At 50.4% G+C, this 22,112-nt stretch overlaps 1 protein-coding gene across 4 annotated transcripts in view; it reads right to left on the bottom strand.

Annotated features, from left to right (window-relative positions):
• Window positions 1-22,112, bottom strand: part of SH2B3 (SH2B adaptor protein 3) — an 83,029-nt gene that overhangs the window by 55,316 nt on the left and 5,601 nt on the right. For 3 of the 4 annotated variants that reach the window (XM_067539537.1, XM_067539534.1, XM_067539535.1), the window contains exon 2: window positions 13,955-14,740. In XM_067539537.1, coding sequence (XP_067395638.1) covers window positions 13,955-14,713 — 759 coding nt within the window. In that variant the 5' untranslated portion in view covers window positions 14,714-14,740. Of the gene's footprint in view, window positions 1-13,954; window positions 14,741-15,791; window positions 15,872-22,112 lie in introns of those variants that run through there. The other variant, XM_067539536.1, reaches the window with a different exon arrangement.

The following is a 22,112-nucleotide window of genomic DNA, read 5'->3' on the forward strand; positions in this document are numbered from 1 at the left end:
GTATCTTGCTAAGAAGCGCAAAAGAGGCTTTTTGTTTTGGATTCCAGGCCTGCCGGAGGGGTTTGATCCAGCATGGCCTGAGTGCCCTCAGCCCCCACTAACTCAGGATGCACTCAGCACTGTGCAGAATAGGGCCCTGGGACTTCTAACAGGGAAATGGCAGAGGTAGGGCCGGCTCTATGCTCCCTCCTTCAGTTTCAGTCAGCCCCTGCCGAGTTCTATTCGTCCCACAGTTACATTCCCAACTCTTGGGATGTTATCCCAAGTCTCTCACTAGTTGGAGTTTTTCTTAAAGCCCCAGCTCCTGGAGTCAGGAGATTTCAAAAGAGGATTTATTTATTTATCTTTAAAGAAAAGCAAGTTTCTCCCTCGCACACTGCAGAGACAAGCTTGAAAACATGACCCAAGTGTGACCCTAAAGCCAGAAGGTGACAAAAAGAAAAGAAACCTCATTATTATTCATTCTTTATATTGCATGAGCACCTCGGAGCCCCAGTGAGGGCCAAGACTCCGTTTTGCTAGGCAGTGCAGAAACACAGAATAAAAATAAAGACTCCCCTGCCCAAACAGCAGGATTTTAAGCCAATCCCATGACTTTTCTTAAAGCCTGAATCCTGATAACTGCACACGTGGGGGTGGACTGTCCTGTCCTCCAAGCTACGGAGCCTTCCCTGCGAGACGCAGAGCACCTCAATGCTGGCGGGGCTGGTCCTGGTGTCTGAATCCATTGCAGATACGATGCCTCCTTTCGCATCCCACGCGGTCTCTACAGAGCTCATAAATATTTACCTTTGAAAGAAGCACTCAGCCTTGAACCAACCACATCCTGAACCATAACAAAAAAAGAAAAAAAAATTACACAACAAGGCATCGTGCGTCACTTTCCAGGTCTGAAGCTGTCCATTTTGAGCGTATTGATACAAAGCCCTTCCCGCTCGCAGGGACCCCCTTCGCCCATCGAGACACGAAGGCCAAATATTAGCATCCAGTTTTCAATCCATTTCATTCAGAATGGATCTCGAGAGGCTTCTGAAAGGGCTTAGGAGGTAGTTTAAGGGGGACACTTGATGGCCCTCCATGCACGAAGTATGGACAGCAGCAATACAACCATCCCACAACTTCTTCTGACAAGGGGCTGCGCTTCAGGCCTGTCTTGGAGGGACGGATGAACCGGCAGCTGAGTTTCCAAAGCTCATTCACTCTGGTTTCTGTGCTGACACTGCCATTGTGGTTTCTCGGATGTGGACTCCTGTCCTCCATGAACTGAGCTGAGACAGAAACACTGAATTGAATGTCTCTCAGGGCACTATGATCTACCACCATCCACCAGCACGATTCGCACGAGCCGCCTGGCAGGAAAGCAGCTCCCTGCACATTCAACTACTAATCCACACGGCCTTCTGCTCCGACCTTCATCTCGCAAGACAATGGCATAAATGGCAAATTTAGCCATTATGCCAACAGCCAGCCCCATTTTCTGCCTGACTATGCACCAAATACGCTGCTACCAGAAACTAAGCCCGGCAGGACACACTGAGGAACCGTCCTGCTTTTAACCAAAGATCTTTTTGCTGGAAAATCAAGGATTTGGAAACATGCAATGCGTTCCGCCGGCACCAGGGGAAGCCTATTTCCGACAAATCATCTCTTCCGATGGACTTAAGGCAGGAGCCCATGTTCCCTGTGATGAGTGCACCTTTCGCTCCTGCTGACATCAGAAAGCAACAGAACCTTTCACAGCAATAAGAAAGGTTGTTAAAACCTTGGGTCAAATTCATCCCTGGCGTAACCAGCAAAATCAACGGGATGAATTTAGTCCGGTGCTTTTAAAGAGGAGACTGGGGGAAAAAACAACCTGCCAAAGAACCACTATCTTCCCACCCTCCCATAAAAAACACCAAAACCCACTCAGCAAGATTAGGGTGCTGGAGGGGGTGATTAGAGAAAATACGGGATGTGCCAAATATTCAGAGATTCTAAGGCCAGAGGGAAACACTGATTCAGCCTGTCTGACCTCCTGTGTAACACAGGCCAGAGAGTTTCCCCAAAATAACTCCCGACTGATTTGGAACAGATCTTTTAGGAAAACATTGAATCTTGATTTGAAACTTGCCAGCGATGGAGAATCGTACCATGACCCTGCGTAAAATCCTGACCCCTTTCTGCCAACTTTCAGACGGGCAACTTTTCATGTGTTAGGTGAGGGCAGTAACTGCTGCATGATATAAGCCAGGTATGTGCAGCTGGACTAAGTGACAAGGAAAGGGACAGGGTGAGTGATGCATCTCTGCAGATGACTGAAGGGTGCAGAGACCAAGGATGGAAAGGAATTGTTCGGCGTGATACAAACAGACCTGGGGGTCATGGAAAGCTTCCTGATAAATAATATCACCTAGCTCTTAGATATGGCAAGATGCAATAGGCAGAGAACCGGTCTCCCCCCATAGGAAGTGGAGGAAACTCCATCACTCAAAGCATTTAAACCCAGTCTAGACAAACCATTAGGAAATTAACTAGAAGGAACAATTCAGCGTGGGCAGTGAAATGAACTACAAAATGCCAAGTTTCCTCCACTGCTGGTTTCGAGGCTGGGGTTATTCTGAGCCATGGGAATGAAGTGCAGTGAATTGTTTGTTCACCATGCTCAGCTCTGAGCACAGCAGCTGAGAAGCCATCTCTACCCAGGCAGGTTGGGGATTTTTTTTCCTGTGACCTTCCCTTCATAAGCCAATCACATACAAGCTCATTTCATCCCAGCAACACAGTTTCCAAAATAAGAAACTCCGTTCTTCAGCGATTAACGCCGGGGCTGTGGTTTCACTGCTAAAAATGTTTTTTCCGTGCATGACCAAGGATGGAAAAAGTTGTGGTTAATAAATGACAAATAACCTTTTGTCACATCTTCCTCCCACTCCTTCCCCCCCCCCCCCATCACCCCCCCTGCCCCCGCCTTCCCCCCCTCCCTGGCTTGCTCACCAAAATAAAAAAAAAAAGTCACCACTGAAATTTCAGAAAGCCCCAAACACCCAGCCCCCATTTGCCTTCGAAGAACGAGGATCGAAAGAAAGAGCTGAAAGTGAAGTGCAGAGGCAACCACTGTGATCCCTGTGAGCAGATTTACACTTTCCCATGACATACCACTGGGTTTGGACTGGATTGTAAGACTCCTGGAGGACCCACTTGGGCCAGGAGCGCAGTACAGTCTGTCCCTTCTCTATTAGTATCTTGAGCCTTTAGCTGTCTGTAGAACAGCTCCCTCTGTAAGGGCTGGATCCATCAACTTTTGTTCAGGCAAAGCCGTTGTAATGTCAAAGGGCTATTTGTGCTCTCATTTATATCCACTGGTCCCCATCTGCGGGCCAAATTCCCTCTCTGAACCCCCACAAATCACTTCCCTTTGCTCTAATATTTGGGGAGATTTTTCCCCTCCAGGCCATCACCCATCCCCAGGTCAAGGATTCAGAGCAGGAATCACCAGGTGGTTACGCAGGAGGTCAGACTAGAGGATTGTATGGGTCCCTGGTGGCCATAGGATCGGTGACACAATTCCCCTTGGCGTGGGATTTGCTCTCTCCTAGGATCTGAAAGTCCTTATTTCACTTTTTACTGTAACTAAAAAAATAATAATAAAATTTCCAACATCCAGCCCTTGATTTTCTATTAAAATCTATCAGTACCAGCAGCCAGGCCAAATCCAAGAGCCATTCCAGGGGCCTGCGTTTCTCCCAAGCCTCTGCTGAAGTCAGCTGGGGCCTGAAATCACTAGAGGGTTCTCACTCTCACTCGCTCGCCATAGCAATACAGTGCCTGTTGCCGCAAGAACAAGAGGAAGAGCACCCTCCCAGGCCAGAGCAAAGACTCCAGTCGTGTCCAGTCTTGCTTTGGCCCCGTCTGCCACCCAGGCCCCCCCAAAACGCCACCTCCCACGCCAGGGGTGCACAAAGCAGCAACTCAGGGCATGCTACGTCGCTGCTCCTGGCAAACTGCACACCTGAAACAGATGGCCCGGCCGCACCCAGCCATTTGGCACTTGGATACTTCTCTTCTCACATCTAAACTCCCCTGTTGGCCAGATACGTCTCGTCCCTAGTTGAAATGAAGGCACCTCACTGGAAGGAAATTCACATCTGGAGTCCGGATAGTTCCACCACCACTTCCCTGGCAGGCTGCCCAGCCTCTGGAAGAATTTATCCCACCGTAGCATTGCCTTGAGACTTAACCACATAAGAGACCCGTTGCAGCCAGGAGAACTCAAAAGGCAGAGCACAGACGCTGGCCTTGACACCTTGCAAAACTCCCCGGCTTCTATTTTTTATGATTCCAGCTGTTTACACGCCTTAAACAATTAACACTGGATTGAAAAATTGAAGGTTTTCTAAGAAGTATCTAGGGAGCGATCTTCAGAAGCACCGAAGAGATTTAGGAGCACGGATGCCCCTTGGTTTTCTTTTGAAAATCTCTCCCCTAATTATCACACTCCCTTATTTCTCTCTTGCCTGTGAGAGTCTTTTACCCCGGTTTTGCACAGAGGAAGGGACCGTGCAAGCTACAAGGCATTGGGGAGTTAGGTGCCAGGCTGTCAAAAGTCTGTCCTCAAGCAACGGAGAAGCCCACAGACTTCAAGAGAAGTGAGAGTGAGCCCAAAGCATGGCAGGGAGTGAATTAGCCAGGCCTCTGCTCAGTTCACTGTATTCGCACCAGGCTGGATTCTCCAGGCACCCGGAGGAAAGGTGGGTGTTGGCGGCTTGCCTGACCGCCTTCTCTTGGTTTTGGCATCTGTCCACGGCAAAGCGACTGGCATGAAGTGCCCCGGCGACACTCGCATGACGGAGAAACCCAGAAGGGGGGGTTTTAAACAGAGCAATGCGCGAGTTTGCGCCGACAGCGGTGCTGGCGGATAGTCTGCGGCTTAGCTTTGGATCTGCCCAAAAGCCCTGCTGGCTTAGGGCCCAATCCTGTCCAGTTATAGCCACGCATGGGGGCGAGGGGGTGCTGAACACCTGCAGCACCCAGTGACGCCAGCTGGAGGTGCCAGGGCCCAGAGCTCCTTGCGTGTTGCCCTCAGCAGCGCTGGTGGGGTGTCGAACCGTGTCCAAGTTCAAGGCAAGCATGGAGGTCTACGTCCCACCAGTTCCCAGAGCTGCAGAAATCAGGGCGTTGCTTCAGATTTTGCTTTGTTCAGTCCCCACCCCCCGGCTTCAGTTTTAACCTAAACCCAGACCCACCCCCCCCCCAACGGTCTGTGTTCATGCTGGGGCAGGAGCCGCTTGCAAAGCAACCCTGCCTGTGAATGAAAGACAGACCTTTTTCCATTCACAAAGACGCCAGGATGGGGATTTCCAACGTGCACACAAAGCTGAGCTTGTGGTTAAGTCCACATCAGCGCGTTATTTAAGTAACCACCACGACATCTGAAATAATCAGACTGGTAACTGCTCCCTGAGACACATCTCAGCTGGACCGGCACCACACAAGTGTGCTCCGATACCAGCAGCACCGAGCGTGCTGCAGACAGGTGGAGAAAAGCAGGACAGACAGACAGACAGCCCCATCTGTGACTGAGGTGTCTATTGCTAATACCTTCCGTGTGGTTTCTACACGTAAAACCTGTACATGGAAAAACATAGCCTGGTGACATCTCACGCAGGACCAGTAACACACAGGGAAAAAAGAGTCAGGCTTTAAGCTAACATTTCTAACCCAGGGGAGAGCTCATCTACATTGCACCATCTTGAATGCCCGCCACACTGTCCACCCCCCGCCCCCAGGACAACGACCAAGCGCCCTCTTGCACCTTCAAAGCCACTGGCAAAGATTGGGAGACAGGGCAGCTGGGTTCCGATTCACAGCCTCCCTGGGTGACAGATCTTTTGCCTCTGTGTTGCAGTTTCCCCCTCTGTGAAATGGGGGTAAAAGAAGGGGGTTGCGAGGCTTCTCACGTCTGAGAGATGCTCTGAGGTGCCGGATGGAAGGGGCTGGAGCTGCAGAGAGGGGTGCAGATGCTACAGTGACGCGTGTGGGACAGGAACAGACACAGAGGAGGATCTGTGGTTAAACTTTGTTTGCAAAGCCAATAACCACACTAACAGCGTCGCTGCATCTCCTCGCACCCGGCCTGATGTCCTGGGTGTTGTAGATCTGGACTCTGACCATAAGGGTTATGTCTGCACTGCAGATGGGAAGCCTCCCAGGCCAGGTAGACAGACTCGCGCTGGCATGCTAGGAATAGCTGTGTGGACGCTGCAGCTCTAGGGGAGCGGGGCTAGCCACCCAGCTCAGACTCAGGGGGCTGAGGTGGGCCTGAGCCGCTTTGTCCACACGGCTATTTTTAGCCACCCACCCAGACTAGGAGGCTCATTTCCAGCTGCAGTTAAGGTGTGTGTATTACGGACAATGGGCCAAATGATGGCTCTGCTATCCCAGCCCACGCCCTGTGCAAAGCCTGAGGGCGTCAGACATGCATGGATCCTCGGTTTAGACTGGGGCCTGCTTCACATCCCCTCGGTTACAACCCAACGGCTGCCGCTGCACTCAATCGGCTTCACCCTCCGGAGGGTCAAAGCCCTTGTGGAAAGCCTGTTGGTTGGGAAAGGAGAATTCAGGCCTAGGTCTGTTTCTGGTACTCAAAGATCTCGGATTGCAAACTCTCTCACATAAAGCTGCTTGGTACCTTAGCTCCCAACCGCACTCAAAACACAAGAGCTCTTCTCACGGCGAGAAAGGCTCTTCCTGTGACCCCGCTGAATGCTGGGCTCACCAGAGGAACGCAGCATTTCCAAGGATACCATGCTGCAGTCAGCCTGGGAGGAGGTCTCCACCAGCTCCCTGATTCTGGGGCCAGCTCAGCAGAACTTCAAGCATTTTGGAGGCTGTGCTAACCCCACCAGCAGGTAACGATCCCCGAAGGACCATCCCCCGACCGGAGATTGCTGGAGCAGTTTTACAAGAAAGAAGGGGCTGAAATTTGCATTGGCAGCTTTGCCTCTGCACAGAAAAATGTGTTTAAGGAGTATTTATTCGCCAACCTCAGAACAGGTGTTGGTTTCTAGCCACAACCAGCTGGGCCAAATGGCACGGAACTCTTACTTTTTTTTTTTTTTTTTTTGCATGTGTGCGCGCAGGCTCCATTTAAAATTAAAAACATAAAAAGCATCAAACCCTAGAGAGCAACGCGAATCCCGTGTGATCAGAGCACGGCAGTGTTGAAAGGAGAGGACTCACGGCAAATACAGACCCACTGATCTATTTATAGCTCACAAGGAAAACAAAAAGAGCTGGCAACTCAGACGGAGTTTAAATTCAATTCCTAGCTCAGGGTCTTCTATTAAGTCGAGGCCTGTACACACAAGCTGAATGGATTCCTATTCACGCTCCCTGGAGGCTTTTGAGATGTGAAATACTTTTTAGATAACTATTTTTAATCACCTTTAAATCCCACATTCCAATACCTGCAGGGGAAAACAACACCTACACGGGCCATACGAAATCAGGCTGTCTGCATGCTTCCAGGGCCCAATCCTGCCCTGTGAAACCGCATGGCAGTTTTGTATTGGACTTCAATGGGACCAGCATCCAGCTCGAGGAAAGCAGCCAGCGAGATGGCGAGGGCAGTGTCTGAGAGGCTGCTGGCTGAGCTGACCTTGGCACTGCGTTCCAGCTTTTCCTGCACGGCGGCCAAGTTCTGCAACCGCCCTGCAGCCAGAAGCGACGCCAGCCCCAGCCATCCAAGGAGGAAATAAAAGTGGAGTTCTTCAAAGCAGCCCTCGGCTATTTGACGTTGTGCATGGAGTACCTCACAGGGTTAGGCATCTTGAGAGTGTACTGGGGAGAAGGCGAGGCAGTGGGATGGAGTTTTCCAAAGGAGAAAGACCTGAAGAAGAATAATCCTAGAAGTCACCCGGGCATTTCTCAGAGGAGAGCAGCTCTCTAGAAAACAGGCTGGTCTGCCAAAGTTCAGCTGGAATGCTCTCGCCAGCCAAGGCTAGCCTAACGTCAGCCCTCTGACACACTCCCGTGTGTCCTTTGAGCGCTGGTGTTTTCTTACAGCTCTTTAGCACCTGGAGATTCGGCTCCCAATTTAAAAAACAAAACAAAAACAAAAACAAACAAGCCAGTAAGTTTCTAACCCTTGGGGTTGTAGAGAAAAGCTTGAAAACACGACCCGAGTGAGACCCCTCTGCGTTGGGGTCCTGCGGGCAAAGAATATGAACCCAGAGGTACGTTCGTTTGGTTTGCAGCTTGTGACTTTTGAGAGGCCAAGGTTGACCACACTGGGACGCTGATAAGAGAAGAATCACACGAGGGCCAAACCTGAACTCCTCAGTCAAAACTGCCACTGGGGCAAATTGTGAACAAAGTGTAAATCCTGAGCAGCCCCAGGGCACTCTAGGATTACAGATCCATCACTGAATCCCACTCACTTCAACAGGCATTTGGCCTGAGAAAAGACTTCAGGATTGGGCCCATAATTTGAACGCGATCCCCCTTCTCCGTTCAGCAACGTCAGTTACTTTAATGGGACAAACCTTCAAAGCTCATTTACTTTCCTCCATTTCTGCTGTTTGTTTACTTTTTGCATTTCATTCAGCCTGGCAGAGAAAAAAAGACTGATCAGTTTCATTTTCTGCTACTCCTCACACACTAGCTACAGACAACTACATTTGGGTTTCCAAGGCTGCCGCCTGCAGCGTAAGTCTTTACAAAAAGACGTTATGTTTTATTGCTGTTTAAATAGCGCAGTTTTGTGCATTAGGTTGTTAACCATCACCTTTTCTTTTTTAAAACAATACAAACAAAAACCCAACAACTTAAATTTGAAGCCAAAATTATTTGTGTTTGGGCCACAATTCTGATTCTGCACATGGAGAGCAATTCAACTGAAGTCACTGGGAATTACTCCAGATTTATACTGGTGTAAACCAGATCAGAGTGTTCCCCGTAATTTAGATATGAAGGGTCAAATTAGGATCCCATCCTGAAAACATTTATGCACAAGACACTTTACTCAGGTAATTAATCCCATTGAATTCAATAGGGCTACTCTGCTGAGTAAAGTTACTCGGGTGTGTAAGCGCTTGCAGGATTGATCCTTTAGTCATGAGGGACACAGAGGAGAAGTTATCACATTGAGTACAAACAGATTAGAAATTGGTGTGATAACCACTAGTTTGTACTGATTTAGCATTCAGGGAGTATGCAAAATGAGTAACAAGCATGACGAGATCATGGCCAAAAGGTGTACACATGTTTGCGAGTACGTGGTAGGCCTCTTACCACTTAAGCCAGTTTCCTGACTAATCTGCACCCAGCAGACCTGATCTTCCTCCTGTACACCACTTTTAGTTTGGAGTAACTCCACTAACTTCTTCAGGGCTATTCTTGATAGTTTAGCACAACAAGATCCGACTCAGGCCGGATGTGTAACACGATCATCTGTGTCATCACCACTGACGTTAGCCCAAAACACAGAAGAAAAAACTCCCAACACACACGACTCCAGAAATTTAAATAAATGGGTTAAATTTCCAATTGCTTTGTACACACTTGAATATTATTTTTTACTCTTTGTATGACCATAGCCCCTATGAACCAGGGCCCAGAGACACAAGGGCCTGCAAGCAGAAGCCCAAAAGGATGAAGTGGGATTATTCTGCTGAGGGCACCCCTACTCGGTTGTGTTTATTGTTTTATCAACCTCGACATCCGTTTGCAGTTTGCGGCTTTTCCTTGGCAATTATTTCCTTCAACACAAAGGCATCGAGTACAAAACCAAAAATGGCATGTAAGATTAAACTGGATCAGGGATTGCTAAAGCAGGAAAAATGTACATGGTTACTACAGTTGCTTTCAGATTGTGAGCCAGACTACGCTTTGCTTTGAAAAGACGGAGACTATCTGGAAACACAATAGGTTATTTAGAGCCACTGGCTGCAGGTAGGACTGAAAAGTATAAACGGATAAAAAGAAGCATGACAAAAAGTATCTTGGTGCCTTGTCTGGTCTAATTTCACATTCCCCCTGAACATGGTGGTATTTTTCAGCTGTGGTTCCAAACAGTTGTGCAGCGTTGCTGTGTGCTGCTAAACATCTGCCGCGATCCACCCCAGAGGTGGCTGCACTTCAGTGGGTGAGTGAAGCGATTCCTGTATTTGTAAAAACAGAAAGACTCAAGGCCCCTTTGGGACGAAAGGTCCTGTTGAAAGGATTGTCTTCAATCTCCCTTCTCTTCAAAGACAGAGATGCTGGTTGCAAAGACGCCAGTGTGGGCTTGGGTAACGTGTTTTTCCCTCTCTGCACCGAGAGCAAGCAAAGAAAGGAGGGATCCAGAGGCGACGTCTGTTGCTTTTTCTTTCCATCGGACTCTTCCGAAAGTTTGGCTGCGGTACTGCGGCCCAATTAAAATAACTAACCATCTAGCAGCTCAGAACATCCCAATGCACCGAGCCGAGTCCCCGCTCATCCCAGCTCTGCTGAGGGTCGCTGCTGCTGCGTTTCCCCTAGCCTGGATTTTCCTCCTGAGTCCTCTGGCGAATCCGGGTCGGCACGAGATGCTCTGCACAGAGCTCAGCTCTGACAGCACGTCACAGAGCCTCTTGACTGAGCACGTCAGGAGATGCACCACTGCCTGGAGGGGTCTGCTGCTCTGGGAATATGGCCTAATAGTAGGGCTACTCATTGCCAGGAAGGGGGGGCTGCACTGACTCGGGTGGGCCAGATTCTGTGTCTGTTGCAGTCAGTGGTCAGGTTCTTTTCTGGTGTCATTCCACTATAGTGCACGGAGTTACACCAGGGTGAATATGGCCCAATTATTGACTTGATGGGAACAGGATCGAGCTGTTAGTGCCCAAAACCATCTGAGGATTGAGGATATTCTTTGGATAAGGAGTGCGGCCAGGCAGCACTTCAGCTTCTTTGTGCAGAAAGACTTTATGGAAACGGCAAGGAGGTGTCAATCTGTTACAAATTTTACCCGTTACCGAAACCAATTTCACATGGAACTGTGAAAAGTGAAACCAATATGCGTAAACTGAGCTCCACCACAAACATGTAAGGGTGCAAACTGCACTCATTACATTTGTGGTCTATGTGGTACAATGAGCAGAATGAAACATCGCCTCTTTCCACAGGGACTGGATGAAATGGACGGCGGGTAGCGACGGGGACATGAGAAGGATCCTCATTTCAAGTGACCGGCAGCCATTTATAAAAGTAAGAAAGAAAGCGAGCTGCAAAACCTCAACAACCAGCACTTTCAACGCGAGGAACTGGCCCAGCTTTCCACAGGGCATGGTCAAAGACCCAAAAGGGAAATCAGAAGGTAATAAAATATCCCTGAGACTTAGCCCTGAGAAGGGGATCTCAAGGAAGTCGGAGGCACAGGTATGTTTTACTTTCTCAAACCTATCATAAAAGCCCTGCTGGGGAATAAAGGAGCCCGCGTAGACACAGAGATACGGGGTTTTGTCAAGCGTTTCTACTCAGCGAAACACAAACAGCCGTCAGGGGTCTTCTCCCGCAGTAGTGTCCCAAGCAAAAAACCCCTCACCCGGGAGGGTTGAACAGGTGTCAATGAAGGTGTCAATGAAGGCACGAGCTATGCAAGAAAAGCTCCCCGTCGCTTCAGGGGGAGATCTGACTGCATAGGAAAGGCAGATGCAGCAGCATGGTATCTCCCAGTCACCAGGGGGCATCTCTCGCTCAGCTGGGGCTGCACTGACACGGGTGGGCATGTCCCAGGACCGGCCTGGCCTAGTGACCGTGTAACCTGGCAGCCGGGCTTGAAAGGGAACAGAATCCGCTCCCCCCAAGGAGCAGGGCCAGGGGCCCATCTGAGAACGCTCGTAGAAACGCCTGTTTCAGAGGGAGTTTTCCCTCATTCCTGGCCACCGCGGGGGCCCCCACCTTGCAGCATCCAACATACACAAGCAAGGACAGGCCCAGTCTAGCAGACAGCAGGGGAGGGGGAGGCAGAGGCAGGAGGGAAGAATCCACCGTATAAGAACCCAGGCAGGTGGACTCCTGGGTCCCGAATCTCCTCTCACACCAGGCAGTCAGTTGTTGGAGTTAATGGGATCTCCCCAGGATAAGAGCAGAATCAGGCCCCTGGACTCTGTTCCCGGTTCTGCCACTGCTTCCCTGCATAATCTTGGGCACATCACCTTACCCCTCGGTGCCTCAGTTGCCCCGATGGGGGCTCGTAACACTGACCCAGCTTTGGAGGCTCTGGACGAGATGCGCTCTTAAATGCAAAGGCATCTAGTGACACAGCCAAGAATTCCCGGCTAGCTCTTTCTTCCCACTCCCTTTTCCCCCTGGCGCTAGGGCTCCAGTGCTCTCCTCACAACACAATCCTGAATGAAAGCACGACCAGCTGACGGCTCTGATTTCAAACATTCACACACACACCGGGCGTGTGAAGCAGGTTTCACAACAAAGCTAATCTTGCCAGACATCAGGCCCTAAAGGCCTGAAGCAGAAGCGAAAGGGAAACTCTCCAACTGGAATCCAAATGAATCTGCCCTCGCAAATTCATTGGAATCCAAATGAATCGGGAAAGGTTACTTCTAAACATGCCGGGCGCCAAGTCGAAAGGTGGTAAAGTTTCACTGTCAGAGCAGCACCAAGGTCCCAATCCAGCAACCACTAAAGTCACTGAAAGCAGGATCAGGCCCATGACGGGTAAGCCTTTCACTAATCGGAGTGCAATAAAGGTTTAAACATTAATGCCGTACACCTCGGTTAAGAAAATGAAACAAAAGTGTGCTATCTATTGTAATCAAGTAATAAAACATTCATACACGGGGCTCATTCGCTTACTTCCAAAGTCCCTTTGGGCCACTGCCAGAAACTGTATTTTTGCAAAGAGGTTGACAACCCCTCCCCCCATTTGAATCCGCTAGAAGTTCAGGCCCCATTCAGACAATCGGGGCTGTCCCAAGGAGGGCGCGGGGCCCAGCACAAAGCCGGGACCCTGGCAGCAGCCGCCCGTCTCCCACCCAGCCCCGGCACAAAGCCAGGAGGTGGGCTGTCCTGGCGCAAAGCACGGGGCCCCCAAAGCACAGGGCGATCGCCCCAATTCACCATACCCTAGGGACGGCTCTGCAGACAACACTCATGATGGGAAAGTGCAGAGATATTAATCACAAGAGAAATATGCCAAGGAGCTTCCCGGAAGGAACACCCAAGTCACTCCAACAGAGCCAATAACTAGAAAACTTTTTATAACTTGAAGCTGATTCAATTTTTTTTTTTTTAAATAAAATCATGATGCCAGTACATAAAAACAGCCAGATACATTTAGAGACCCCATCCGGAGTGCGGAGAGGAAAAGAAGAGGTTCATCTAGTCATCCTTGTCCATCCCACTGCACTGAGGCGGGACCGAGAGAACTGAGACCACCCCGACAGGCCTCTTCTTAAAAACTTCCAATAATGGGGATTCTCCAACCTGTCCAATGCCTCCACTGGGGGTTCTTCCAGCAATATCTGCGCAGGGCAAGGGCCAGAGCTTTCGGGGTCGGGGAATTCCACACCAGGCTTTACGGGAATACAGGCACCGTGACGCAAAGGCCACTTCCTCAAATCAGACCTACTCTGGCTTCAATGGGGGGGGAAAAGTGGAACTGTGGCTCCCAAACGAGTTCTAAAGCAAAGTCTAGGGACCCGTCAGGCCACATCCGTTTACACTCGCGGAGGACCTGGCCCATTCCTCTCCCAGAGAGAGGAGTGAACACAGATCTCAGCATGCAAAACCCAGCCTGACCCGAGCAGCCAGGGACCAGACTCTAGCTCTCCCCGGCCCCGGGCCACAACTCCTTGTTAAAGCGGAGCAGTAACATTGCAGCTGAGTAGTGGCGGAATGCATGAAGCGATGGAGAGACACCGCCAGCAGCAAAGGAGGGAGGGATGAGAGAGTTCTCAGGGAGATGCCATTTGGGAGTCCTCTGGGCGCTTACCTTAGGGGGATCAAACAGCTCCAAGACGTACTCTTCACTGTCCGACGTCCCTGTCTTCCGTAGAACCAGCCGGCACCGCTGCCAACGCGTCCCACTGTCCAGGGTGGCTTCATCAACCATGCTGTATTTTAGGAGACCCTCTTTGCACACCTCGGGGGCCTGATCTCGCGACAGGGTCCATGGCAGGATCTTTTTGGCCAGTCCAGGCTTGAGAGCGGGCTCCAGCGCCTCTCCCTCTCCCGGCATGGCCTCGGAAGATCTCCTGCGGAAGAACTTGTGCCAGCTCCTCCGCAGCTGGGTGAGGGAGAAGTGTCTCCTGGCGGCCAGAGGAGAAGCCGCCCCCATCAGCTCCTCCGAGCTCCATGACTTGGGCAGGCCCCGGGGATTAGTGTCAGAAGCTCTGTCGGCCTGGTCGGGGCGGGCAGTCAACTCCGCCTTGGCCGCGACCGTCCCCGAAGAGGCGTCCCCGCACCTCCTGCTGGTCTCTCGATAGTCCCGCACCCTGCTGACGGGCAGGGCCCTGCACGGGTTCATGGCGAAGCCTTCCTTCACCTCGTTGCAGAAGTACTGCTGGAAGAGGTCTGTGAACTGCACGGAGAAGTTCTCGGCTGCCAGGAGGTCATGGTGGGGGTTCTCGGCGGCGAACAGCAGGTACTTCCTGGCGAGCTCCTTGGCCGTGGTGATGGCGTGCAGCTCGCAGAACTCATGCCAGCCCTGGGGACGCCTGGCCGTGCCTGCTGGGATAGCCTGGCCATTCATTGCAGTGGCTGGAGCGACTCAGGTGTGCTGCAAAGACAAAGGAAGAAAGGCTGCATGAGCGGTTTTCTCGGGGGGGGGGGGGGGGGGGGGAGAGAGAGACGACACACGACTCTGTCCACTTGACAGGCCAGAAGAGGGTGGTCCAGTGACGGAAACGTCGGTCCAGGAAAGCCTAGACCTTCTCCACACAGGGATTTCAGACACCAGTGGAGGGCACCCAATCAAACCCCTAGTGTAGCCACGCCCAACACCCGCGCACTGCAGCTGGCACCAGTGCAAGTGACAGGGGTGTGTGCTGGAGCAGCGTGCAGACAGATCATTGAAATGCTGGAAGCTCATTGTGATTTGAGCCGACTCAATCTTCCAGCCTTCCAAACATCAAGTACCATGCGGTCACTGGCAGTGGGGGGCTCTGGGATGACACCTAATAAAAGCCAAGGTCCCTCCCGCTCTCCACACACATTATAGATCCTATGACACTTCCCCTCCCATGACTACTGTGCGATGTGCTGCCCTCCAGCCCAGAGGTGCCCGTCAACACCCCTGCAGTCTTGGGACAAAAAAGGGCCAGGGGTGGGTTATTACAAACCAGTCTAATAAGCCTTAACTCGTGTCTTTATGACATTGGGATTACAACAACCATAAAGACATGAGTTATGGCTTATTACAGCGGTCTGTAATAACCCAGCCCTGCCCTTTTTTTGTCCTAGGACAGCAGGGGTCTTGATGGGACACTTCACCTCGAATGGTCCCTTAGAACGGGAGTTAAGGACTTCTTCTCAACAGATGAGTTCCAGCTTGTATTTAGCTGGGACACGCCCGTACCTTTTGCAGCCCTGAAGCAGAGCTCGGTGTCGCTCGAAAGCGTGTCTCCTCCACCAACCGTTTGTGCAATGCAGGCCTTCTCTACGTGAGTGCATACGCTGGCAAAAAACTTTTGTCACTCAGGGGTATGAGCCCCCCTCCCAAGCGACAGAAGTTTTGCCGGCGTAAGCGCTTGGATCGCTAGCTCTCTCCCAGGCTGCACGAGCGCTCTCCCAGCGGCTGTACTGACACAGCCACGCCGCGGTCAGTTTACCTGTAGACTAGCCCGGGGTGTTTTACAAGCCTGTGGAGCGTTACAGAGCTGCCCGCTGCTCACGCCGCTGCTTTCAACTCCTTTCTGGGCATCCTTCCCTTCAGAGCCCTCAGGTATACCCGCAGCACCTGCAGCCTCATTCTACCCTCGGGGGACAGCCAGGCAGGGCTCAGTTTGTTAGTTCGCAAGAGGCTGAGCCAATAAAGCCTGCGGCGGGGGGGAGGGAAATCGACACTTTCTGCTGAAGTCCAGGTACAGAACAATCACTTGGCTTGCTGCTGGGCAGGCTCACATCTCCCTAAAGGTGGAGCGTGAAAGGGAAGTGATCACACAACAACACAGCCAAACCCATGCACACCAGCTCCGCCAACACACCAGCAAGCTTCTTCCTCTGCGGGACTCTGCATCGGCAGACAAGTTTTCAGCCAGGTTCAGCTGCCAAAGCCAAGTTTCCCGCAGCCAGGCCTCTGCTATCTGAAACTCTCTGCTCTTCTAAGCACATTACCTAGAAGGCTGGCACTGCTGCCAGCCCAGCCACGTGAGTGAACGGATTCTCTGCTGCGCCCATTCTAAAAATCACATGCTCATAACCCGGCTGCAGGAATTTGATCTGCAGACGATTCTCGACATGCAGGAGCGAGCTTATCCACCCAACACTTAACCTTTGTGGTTTTCCTAGCACCCTGCGTTTGTTTGAATAACCACTTTAATACTTACAAACCTACTTAGAACACACAAAGGCCTGAATGCCACGCGTTCCTCTCCATCGGGGGCTGGGGCGATGCAGAAAGGAGTTTTCACCTCGCCATCTCAGCTGGGATTTACCATGTGGACTTTACAGACAGGCAGCCTTTACAGGAGGGAGACTTCAGCAAGGGCCAGGTTCCCCACAACGCAGCTCTGGATATTTGGACTGACGCCAGCGTACACAGGGTTTGCAGTTATCAATTTGCAGAGCCACGCCTGGGTGGCTTTAACTTGTGTCACTATTTGAACCAGAATAGCAGCATCACGGCATTGCCCCTGGACATGCAGCTGCCTGCACCCTCCTTCCCCGACAGCAGCAACAGCAACCATGTACCTTCTATGAAATCCTCCCATTACTTGGGCCCAAGCCAATTTCCACCTCCAGACGATGCAGTACTGGTAGAGGCAAAGACAGCAATTGTTTGCCCGGCCTAATCCCACACTGCTTCCCTTTTGCGGGAGAGAAGGAAGACCAGCCCTTAGTGCTGGGATGAACAGGTCTGCTAGAAACAACACCCGCTGCAACTCAACCGCCCTCCCCCTCGCTGAATATTAGCCTGCAAGCCCCAGAACAGCTGCCTGAGCCCAGCTATGCTTTAGAGTCCGGGGTCTCGTTTGGATAACAGGGAACAGCGGTGCTGGGAACGGTCTCACTTCTTCCTAGCCTCAGTGTGGTTGCAGCTTCGCGAACCCCATCTCCAGCAGAAAGACAGTGGCCACACTCTCACGGGAACGGGTGCACGTTCCTAAACCAATCCATCCCACATTCATTAGCTTCCCGCTAAACCCACGGGACCCCTTCCCCTCCAAAGGGCTCTCCTGTTAGCACCGATCACTGAAGGAGTCCGAATGGCTAGCTCAAATGGCAGGGAACTCCGGCAAAGGAACCATGGAAAAAATGGCTCCTTCTCACTTATCAGACATCGACGGTCCCAATCCTATAAAAAATGGCTAAAGGCAAACCAGGATCAGGCCCTCCACGTATCTCCAGAGTCACAGCTTCCGACCTTAGTGACAAAGCATGCGCGTTTTATCTCGTTAGCCCTGCACGGCCCAGGCGGCAACAGAAGACAGAGCTGGATTTTGTTCTGGCACATGCACCATCGACAGATTTGTTAACTCAGACCCAGTTTCTGCCACTCTCACTCATACCGATTTCAAGGAGACTCCTCGCGGAATAAGGTGCTACTCGGCATGAGAATGGGCAGCATCACTGGGCCCTCGATTCCCATTGCAAGGCTCAATTTTGCCTTCAGCCACACCTGCACAACCTCCTGGAGGACAGCAGGATTTCACAGAGGGAACTAAGGATAGATGTTGGCTCACAGAACCTACATTACAAGTAATTATGCACGAGTCTGAAAGAACCCAGCTTGACTCTCAGCTCCCACAGGGAGATTGCAGGGCTGGCAACTCGAAAAGGCATCCTTCCACTAAACAGTTTTGCTTTGGAGACTTCAGAACATGACCACCACAATGCCTTGTGATTAACAATGCTGTCCTTCCAGGGACTTTCCAGAGCCTACCTACACTTCAAGTAGCGTCCCACTCACCTCCAGGATGCCACAGATGTATGAAGACCAGAGCCTATCCCATGCTCCTGGGTACAGACTGTAGGATTTGATCTTGAATTTACAGACAAGTATTCCATGCTAGATTTGTAAATACCCACTAACTTGCCCTAGACCCCCCCATTCTCCAGCATGGCTCCGCAGAGCCTGCTCCCTCCTGTACCTTTCGCTTGCCTGAAGCATTTATCGGAGTCGTACATTCTGTTCAAACAGGAAGCGTTCTTCACCCGCACAGAGCTAAATATCCTGCCGCTCCAGGGACGTGTTGCTTACTGCTCATGTAATAAGCCTCCCTGTGATCAAGGATGATAGGCAGGAACGTTATTTCAGAAGCACTTTCTAAAGGGGATCGATTACTTTTCTCTAGAAAATCCAAGGGGTTTAATAACTTGGACGGAAAGAGCAAGGAGATTTGGACCACGTCAAAGCAGAGAACGTGCCACTTCTTGTTTACATCCAGCTTCTCCCAGAACGATAAAAACTTTAACCTATTCAGAAACTGGACCAATATCTGTGCAGACCCACTGGGCTTCCTATTACGTCTTTCGAATGTTCTAGGCCACGGAGCGATCGTATCTGTAGAAAGCCAGCCACGCCTTGCCCAGTATTCTCAGAATAACAGTGCGGGTTTGGAAATAACTGGAATTGATGGGTCATGAAACAACCCAGGAAGAAACAGTTCTGGAGCTAGAACTGGGCAGAATGTAGACGTGCTTTGTTGTGACCGTCCTAGCCATTCACCCCCTTCGGGCCCCTGAGTTTCAACTTCTATCAGCGCTGCCAGCCTGCGAATGACTCAGCATCCTCGGGCACAGCTCACGCTTCCTCCCGCAGACAAGTGTTCGGCCCATGGAATTTCAATGGCTGCTGAAATGTGGATAACCAGCGAGGCCGTTAAAGCAGCCTTCTCCAACTGCACTTGCCCTCCAAGGGCAGCGTGCAAAGCCCCACACCTGCTGCTACAAAGGAGACAACATGTCTTGTTCCTGGCAGACCTCAGAGTACACGTACCCAGGCAAGCAGCTCTAACCAATGGAATTTAACAAACTATAACATGCCCCAGGCGTGCTCACCATCATATTCACATCTGTATCCAACGACCCCATCTCACACCTCCCCATTTGTACAAATGGAGCAATTCAATTCAGCAGAGATGCCATCAATACGCTGATAAATGGCATCAAGTTACGAGTATTTGCTCACCAGAACTGGCAGATCTTTCCCCTGGCCTCCATTAATGAGCTAGGTTGTTTCACTGTCCAAGCTCCGGGCACACACACCGTGTCTGGTGCGCACCAATGGATTTCTGGGAGCAGTGATGGCAAGCAGTTGAAAATACATTTCAAACTACGGTGCGTTTTTCTAGCCAACACTGCAATCAGAAACACACTCCGAGAGTTTCCTCTACTTCAAAAGGTGATGCAATATATTATGTATCTGGGAATTCTTAATGTATGCAGATGCAAGTATCTCCTAAATTACATGGGAGCTGAAGGATGAGCCGTTTCACCCAGATTGGCAATAGACTCAGATTTGGCCTGCCAATAAGATCTGGTGTCATGATAAGAATGTAGAAATTAACACACCTGCTTTGCAAATGAGCAATGATAGTAACAGAGGAATTGCCAGACTGGATTAGACTCAGGGTCATTCTAGTCCAGTATCCTGTCTTCTGACGGGGGGCCAGCACCAGGTGCCTCAAATGAAGGTGCAACAACCCCACAGTTGGGAGACATGGAATAATCTGCCTCCCATGAAAATCTCATCCTAATCTCTACTAGTTAGAGACTGAATTAATCCCTGAAGCAAAAGGTTCCTTTTCAAAATGATAGCATTAGCTGTTACAACTCTGGATATTCTTGCTGTCCATATAAATGACTGAGCCTTCTCTGAATCTTGCTACATTTGTGGCCTCAATAACATCCTGTGGCAATGAGTTCCACAGTCTAATTATGCTCTGTAGGAAAAAGTATTTCCTTGTAATCAGTTCTGAAAATGAACTGTTTTTCTATTATACTTTGTTATATTCCATGAAACTGAACTATGGCAATCATCTCTGGCTTAGTCCAAATTTCTTTTCAGATCCATTTTATGGGCTTTGATCCTATGAGAAGCACCTCCAATGATCAGGCCCTGAGATTTACACCTCATCGGTAAATGTGAGAAACACTGATCAAATGCAAACATTCCAACAGCTAGCTGATTTTACACACTGCATGTAAACCTCTCAACTTCCGTATGTGTACCTCAGAACTCACTAGATTTATCGTTATTATTAATTCACCATGCACAAAAAAGTATTAAACTCAAAAACAAAGCACACAATGAAATATGTACCACGAATCTTGCTCTGTGACCTGATTCAAGAGATTTCATTAGGCAGCCTTGTGAATACACATCTGCGGGTCAGGAGACTATACCGGTAGCAAGTTTGCACACCTCTAGGTGATGGAACGCTTCCAGATCTGTCCGGGGCAGGTGGAAAGCTCTGTATCCTACAGATCAGGGGTCAAATACGATCTGGGTCAAGGAGCCAAAGTTATTATTTGGTGACGGGGGGCCTGCCTGCAATGAATATAGTGGTCTTGGCCTAGCTCCAAAAGGGAAGAATCTGCCTCAGAAAAACCACCATCACAGTTAGCACTTTGTTAGTTCAGTTCATGCCAGGAAATGGCAGCCGTGGGCTCTGGCACAGCTGTCCCTGTCCAGATCAGGTCAGCAGGCATCTCAGCAGGAGCCATGCTCCAAAAGGGTTTCAAACAAACATAAGAGTGGCCATACTGGGTCAGACCAATGGTCCACCGACCCCAGCATCCTGCCTTCCAACAGTGGCCAATGCCAAGCGCTTCAGAGGGAATGAACAGAAGAGGTGAACATCCAGCGATCCATCCCCTGTCGCCCATTCCCAGCTTCTGGCAAACAGAAGTTAGGGACACTTCCGGGCATGATTTTGCATCCCAGCCCATCCTGGTTAATAGCCATCAATAGATCTATCCTCCATGAACTTATCTAGGGCTGTTTTTTTTTACCCTCGTTATATAGTTTTGGCCTTCACAATATCCCCTGGCAATGAGTTCCACAGGTTGACTGTTCTTGTGTTACGCAAAGGAGTAAATAACACTCCCTTATTCACTTTCTCCACACCAGTCATGATTTTTTAGACCTTCAGCATATACCCCTTAGTCGTCTCTTTTCCAAGCTGAAGAGTCCCAGTCTTTTTAGTTTCTCCTCACAGGGCAGCTGTTCCATACCCTTTTTGTTGCCCTTTCTCATACCTTTTCCAATTCTTATATGTCTTCTCTGAGACGGGGTGACCAGAACTGAATGCAGTAATCAATATGTGGACGTACCACGGATTTATCTAGTGGGATTAGATTATTTTCTGTCCCAATGGGATTCCCTCCCCACTGTGCTCTGGCGCCAGAAAGAACTGGTAGTTCAAACCCCAGGGTGGGGCTGCCCTGTCCCCCCTTGTTTTACAGGCTTGCTGCCACTCAGTACAAACAGGGACATCCGCTCGATTCTACACACCAGGGCAGCACAGCTGCTGCTGAGTGCTGAAAGACGATAAACAGGAAAGGAAAACATTTCATGTGCCAGCACCTCCTAGAGACCAGAGCCTCAAACGCTGACCCAAAGCAATGCTGCCTGCTTACACATTGGGGGTCCTACTAGCACGGGCTGCCCTGTCGGAGGATCCCACTAAAACACCAGCACCGGTTGGCACAGCCTCTGTAAATGGGTCCAACTCGCTCTGCATCTAAGTCACCAAGCTGGGCTGAAGCCCTGTAAAAGGCCACGTTCTAGTCAGGTAATAAAGGAAGCAAATCCTCTGTGGGCTGCTAATACTGTAGGGAGACATGAATAAACTGCTTCCCCAAATGCTTCGGCCCAGAATTTGCCACGAAGGGAGGCCTAACAGCGATCTGTGAGGGAGAGGAAAAAAGTGAAGTTGTGCCTCCCCCAGTGCTTCCTTCTGAGAGTAAAAATTTGGACGTGTTAT

This window comes from Emydura macquarii, unplaced genomic scaffold (genome assembly GCF_026122565.2).
Source record: "Emydura macquarii macquarii isolate MOO-44397 ecotype Brisbane River unplaced genomic scaffold, CSIRO-AGI_Emac_v2 contig_554, whole genome shotgun sequence".
Classification (NCBI taxonomy): domain Eukaryota; kingdom Metazoa; phylum Chordata; order Testudines; family Chelidae; genus Emydura; species Emydura macquarii.